The sequence below is a fragment of the Polistes canadensis genome, unplaced genomic scaffold (assembly GCF_001313835.1).
Source record: "Polistes canadensis isolate GaletaPanama2010 unplaced genomic scaffold, ASM131383v1 scaffold_166, whole genome shotgun sequence".
NCBI classification, from domain to species: Eukaryota; Metazoa; Arthropoda; class Insecta; order Hymenoptera; family Vespidae; genus Polistes; species Polistes canadensis.
In genome coordinates, this window is record NW_014569713.1 from 262,992 (window position 1) to 268,838 (window position 5,847).

Here is a 5,847-nt window from a genome sequence, read left to right on the forward strand (position 1 = left end):
TATATATATATATATATACAGTGTGTCTAAGGTTTGATTCTACAAATACAACAGCTTAGAACCAGTGTAGCGTCGTATCGCATAATAAAAAGGAATTGAATGTTTTGATTATATATATATTTGCTTGGACTTTGTCGACATCGAATTGATTTCAACTACCGTCGACAATATAGAACTTGAAATTATCGATATTTATGGATGATATTATGGGATTAAAACTACGAAAAAATATATTAAATTTTTCGTAAATAAATTAAAAAAAAAAGAAAAACAACAAAATAGGATTGTAAAGTAATAAGAAGAAATTTTTCGAAAGAACAAACAAAAATAAGAGCGTGACTCACGTGTCAACGCGTAAATTATCGAAGAATCCTTTAGATTTTTCACGTGAATTGTCGTTCCGGCAATCGGGTAAAAGTCGAGCCGTCCCGGTGTTTTCCAATTCTTGATAATTGCATCTATTATCGTCGGTCGAGTATCGTCGATTATTATCGTTTACATTTATGCAAAGAGATGCAGTACTGGATGACGCAGTTGAACTCATCGTTTTTCTCTATACGAAAATTCGAAAAGAAAGAAGAAGAGGAAGAAAAAAAAAAGAGAAAAAATGACATTAGATTCTTGCGTAAAGTAATAAGAAAAGGAAAAATAGAGAAATAGAAATGGAGAGGGGCATTGAGAAGCGATCATACCGTCCAGTAATATATACGTTTTTATCCAAAACATTCGTTCCAATGATTCTCATTCGTTCATTCAAATTACGCGCCAAAACTTAACGTTCGTCTATTGGAAGGTTTCCTCCAACTATCGAGTTTATTTTTAATAATAAAATGGTGGATTTGTTTGGAAATACGAATTTTCGTTAAAATGATAATAACAATCATTTATTTTCCTATTTATAATACCTTAGAAGAAAAAGAAAAAAAAGAATGAATTAATCCTGATATTATAATATATTTATACCGGACGGTTAGGTCGCGATAAATCGAGGAATATTATCGACGACATCTCGATTAAACGAGAACTTACTCGAAATCCTCGTTTTCTCTCGAAGCACTGCATTCACGTATACGTTCCAACTGAATTTATCCAACTCGTTGACATTTCATTAAATAATTTCGTCGTCTTCGTCGTCGTTTCATATCGACGAATTCAAATTTATCAAAATGGAGTACGGACACTAAAAAGGAAAATCTTTCACGAGCAAAAGGGTATAACTTGAACTAACTGTAGTAGTTACCTACGGCGTGGTGTTCGAAAATATCTACTGACCTAGAAGAGAGAAAGACAGACAGACAGACAGACAGGAGAGAGAAAGAGAGAGAGAGAGAGAGATTATCAGCTGACCGTGAAAAATCGAACCGAGCATGCGTACGTCTGTCCTTGCATTGCAGCTTATCTGCTATTGTCATCTTCGAGGACGACCTCGAGGACGTCCTTAGAAGACGACAGAAGGCGTTGATGAAAACGCCCACGAGGTATATCCAAAGAATAATATATTTTTTATTTAAATATATATGCACATATCTATACAGTACTGTATATATACATATTACATACAATATTGTTTTATATTTACATACTATATGTACATATTTGTATATATATATAAAACGAGTTACCGGTTAATTAACGGTAAAACCAGATAATTAAATTTCGTCGAACGAACGAACGAACGAACGAACGAAAGTTAATGAAATTTTCTTCTTTCTTTATTGTAACTTATCGATCTTTTTTCGTCGTGTCATAATCTTCGATCTAACAATAAGATTAAAGTTTGAAAAAAAAGAAAAAAAAGAAATAGTGATCGATCGAATGACAATTTATATATTACACGTTGAAATGATTCGATCATAAATGTTTAATATTCGTTTTAAATAATTAAACTCCCTTCTCCTTCTCCTCCTCTTGATATAAGTCAATGGTTTCAATTGACATTAATAAAAGTGTAAAACAAAAATAAGTAAGTAAGTAAGTAAGTAAGTAAGTAAGTAAGAAAAAGAATAGCAAACAGAAAAAAAAATGGATACAAAAATACACGCTCGTGAAATAATACGCGTCGTTGATACAAAACGGAATCGGAAATGACAAGAATAATGCAAATCAATGGTATTCGTAACCGAAAAATTCTATTCTCCTCGTCATTGTCACGAACGATTCACGATATGAAACTAAAGTACATGGGGGGGGGAGGGGGAGGGCCTTTATGTTCTTCGTCAAGGAAAAAGAGAGAGAGAGAGAGAGAGAGGGATAGAGAAGGAGAGAGACAAGAGGGAGAAAAAAGAATGCGGGTTCGTCAACCTGTAGGAACGTACCACGAACGTATCACGACAGTTTCTCGTTCGTGACGTGCCTGTTAAAATAATTCCCTCCTCCTCCTCCTCCTCCTCCTCTTTTTATTAATCATATTTATTATTTTCACTTTCAAAGATTCTAACTGGTCCCACATTCGCCATTTTCTTTTTTTTACCGCCATTTCGTTGTCCTTACTTTCTCTTTTCTTTACTATTAAAATGAAGAACCGGTTTAGATTAAGAGAAAGAAAGTGATGGATAAATAAATAGATAGAGACAGAGAGAGAGGGAGAGAGAATAAAATAGACTTTTTCTAGACATATAATATACAATATAAATTCACTCACGTGGATTTGTTTTAATAGTCAATGATCATTCGTATAGAATATATAAAATAAATGGAAAAGGAAAATATCTTCTAATGTAAATACTTATAAATTGCTTACGTAACATCATTTCACGTTACCCTATCGTATCTTGTAATAAGTCAGTGGAAAAAGGTAGTCATTGGAAGCAAAGGGTACGACGATAACTCTTTTATTGCCCTCGATTTCGTTCGATATTTTCTCGTTTGCTAGTCTCTGCCCCAAATTGAGATCGATCAAAAGTATTTATACGGAGCTTGGATCTTTGATTAATTGTAAATATATATAGATTGGTAATTTAATTGGTTAATTATTTTCTTGTTCTTTTTTAAACGCGATTTATTATTATTATTATTATAAAGGTGAATCAAAAGTTCGTAAGTTTTTAAATTAACCAATTTCGAAGTAAATTTTATCGAGAAAAAAAAAAAAGAAGAAAAAAACAACAATTCATTGTGAAAGTTAATGACAATATACGTAAGATAATTAAACGCACGAACATTTCGATTTTATCCTAATACAACGACGAATATTTTAAACGAAAAAGAAAGAAAAATAATAGTTGGTACGATAAAAAAAATCGTATACGTAATATTACCATTACGCGTTCGACAAATTAAAAATAGAATAAAGTAAAGCTCATAAAAAAGAATAGAAATATCGTAGAGCTTCGGTTACCTTGGCTCTTGAGGTGGTTCGAATGTACACATAAGGCTGCTCCTTCTTGCCATCTTCTTTATTTTCTTCTTCTTTTTCTTTTTATTATTATTATTATTCTTCTTCTTCTTCTTCTTCTTTTCCTAAGCTTCTTCTCGAACGAGAAGTCTTTGGTTGGTTCACTTAAAAAAAATACGTCCAATCGTCTCTCAAAATTCTCAATTCCATTTCGAAAGACGAACATTCAGACGTATTTATTCGTCGGTTTCCACGATTTTATTGAATTCTACACTTTAATGAATGATGATTTTAACTTTTATAAAACATAACGTTCACGTTTTAACGCCTTCGGATCGGTTTCCGAGATTATTATTCGTAAGAGAGAGAGAGAGAGAGAGAGAGATAGAGAGACAGAGAGAGAGAGAGAGAGAGAGAGAGAGAGAGAGAGACGTACGGACAGACAGGGAAAAAGAAAATGCCAAAAATATTATTATTACGATTAGACGAGTTCTGAATGAAAGAAAAATACAAAATCATAATAAATGAAATGCAATTACCGATATATTATTGAAATATAATTTTTCTTACCGATTCGTCGATGAAATATTACTACTTATAGGGATTTGTATAAAAGAAAAAAATATGAAACGTTTTAGATGATGATAAAATCAAATAAACGAAGCGTGATTCGATATGATATTTAGAAACAAAAAAAGCAAAAAACAAAAAAAGAAATGAACAAAACAAATTGACAAACTTATTCTACCGTTTCAATTATTCTTCTTCTTCTTCTTTTTCTTCTTTTCGTTCCACTTGATCTCTCGTTTTTCTTCTTTTGTATCTCGGACAAACGAAAAAATTGTTATATAGGTTTATTATAGGAATTGCGAGTGGCACGATCGAGCATAGCACTTTCTCGAAATGCGTACGATCGTCCCAAATGTCTGCGCCACACTGAACCGGTTCATCGTTTGGCGACAGTGGATACCCTCATATAGATGCAGGTAATATCTCTGAGTAAGAGAGGTATATCGAACGACGATCCTTCTTCCTTTATCCTACAGGCTACCAGCTTACCTTTTTACCTGCCTACCTGCCTATCTGCCAATACCTATCATCTACTCATCTCTACTCGTCTGTTTCCTTCCCCCAGAGATCGTTCTCATTGTCTGCCACATTCGAAAATCAAATAACACATTTGTTTTTCTACTCAAATGAATATGATTTATTTGAAAAGTGGTTACACATATTTATTTTCTTTTGTTTCGAGAAAATTCAAGTATTTTCATACTCGTCAATATTAACAAAAATATAGGTTATGTCAAATCTGCTCAATATTTCTCTATTATTATTAATTATTTGTTTCGATATATGTAATTCGATTATTTAAATTTATTTTAAAGCGAATTTAAAATGTAAATAAAATATGTATATTTAAGGGTCGCATATAGAAGTAATAGTTTTGCTTGGCAAATTAATATTTGAGGTTATCGAAAATCGTTGAATCATTATTAATCTCAATTTATTTTCTTGACAAATAAAATGACTAACCGAAAATAACAGACTTGTTTTTTTGTAATTACAAATGGATTCGATCTTTTTTAAAATAAGTATATTGGAATTTTTGAGATCGTTCATTACGAATAAGGTATTACTTTATGAAAAGAACAATGGCGGACTGAAAATGGCTGACATTATCATTAGAAATCGATTGAATCCTATAAAAATCAGTATTTAAAGATTTTCCAAGTCCCTATTTACGAATCTCAATTTGTTTTTGTTTAAAAACAAAATTAAAGATAATTTAAATAAAAGAAAACAAAAAACAATTGTTTAACAAATGTGTATATAGCACTTGTTTATAATAAAACGATTGGAAAAGATCTTACTGACTCGACTAAAAGAATCTTTATGGTTAAAAGTTGTATTTTGTTAAATTTTGGTGACGTTTTTTAAAGATTTGGACATGTCGTGCGTTTAACCGAGAGAGACGGCTTCGATTCGTTGAGTACGGCGAGATAATTGCAACGAATAATAGCTCCGAGGGAAGCCATTAGGGAAAACGAGAATAATGAACCACTTGCAATGAACCAAGAGCCCGTACCTCTTGGTACCTCGAGTCCTTTTAAAACCCCGACCCACAGATTCCTATTTCTCTCTCCCTCTATCTCGCGGCTTCATAAAAAAACCTACGGTAGCTTCCTTATTTCGAGAAAGTCAATAAAAGTCAAAGCTTTATTTACCCTAACTCCCCTTCAACCAATACTCTGTGGGGGGAGAAAAAAAAATTGGAATATATATACATATATATATATATATGTTACCGTCATAGCCGGATATCCGCCATTGCTGGTAATTCCTCGGCATTCTCATCAATGCAAAGAGCCTTCCGATGAAGTCGGAAACAGAAGAATTCTTCCAGTTTTTCCTAGGCATCGAACATAATACTTTGATATTCTATAGAATATCAAATTACTATTTAAACAACGTTGAAAGAATACATTCTCGGGCACAGACACACACAACCATAC

At 32.4% G+C, this 5,847-nt stretch overlaps 2 protein-coding genes across 3 annotated transcripts in view; one reads left to right on the top strand and one right to left on the bottom strand.

Moving 5' to 3' along the window:
- LOC106789154 (gamma-glutamyltranspeptidase 1-like) overlaps positions 1 to 1,280 on the bottom strand; it is a 5,227-nt gene extending 3,947 nt beyond the window's left edge. Inside the window, exons 1-2 of the mRNA XM_014753120.1 lie at positions 1,030 to 1,280; positions 345 to 553 (exon numbers count right to left, since the gene is read on the bottom strand). Coding sequence (XP_014608606.1) covers positions 345 to 553; positions 1,030 to 1,062 — 242 coding nt within the window. The 5' untranslated portion in view covers positions 1,063 to 1,280. The remainder of the gene's footprint in view (positions 1 to 344; positions 554 to 1,029) is intronic.
- Positions 1 to 5,847, top strand: part of LOC106789157 (phytanoyl-CoA dioxygenase, peroxisomal-like) — a 32,130-nt gene that overhangs the window by 377 nt on the left and 25,906 nt on the right. The window contains exon 1 of one of the 2 annotated variants that reach the window (XM_014753128.1): positions 1,409 to 1,478. The exons of the other annotated variant lie outside the window; for it this stretch is intronic. The gene's annotated coding sequence lies outside the window, so the exon portion shown is untranslated. Of the gene's footprint in view, positions 1 to 1,408; positions 1,479 to 5,847 lie in introns of those variants that run through there. 2 annotated transcript variants of the gene reach the window in all.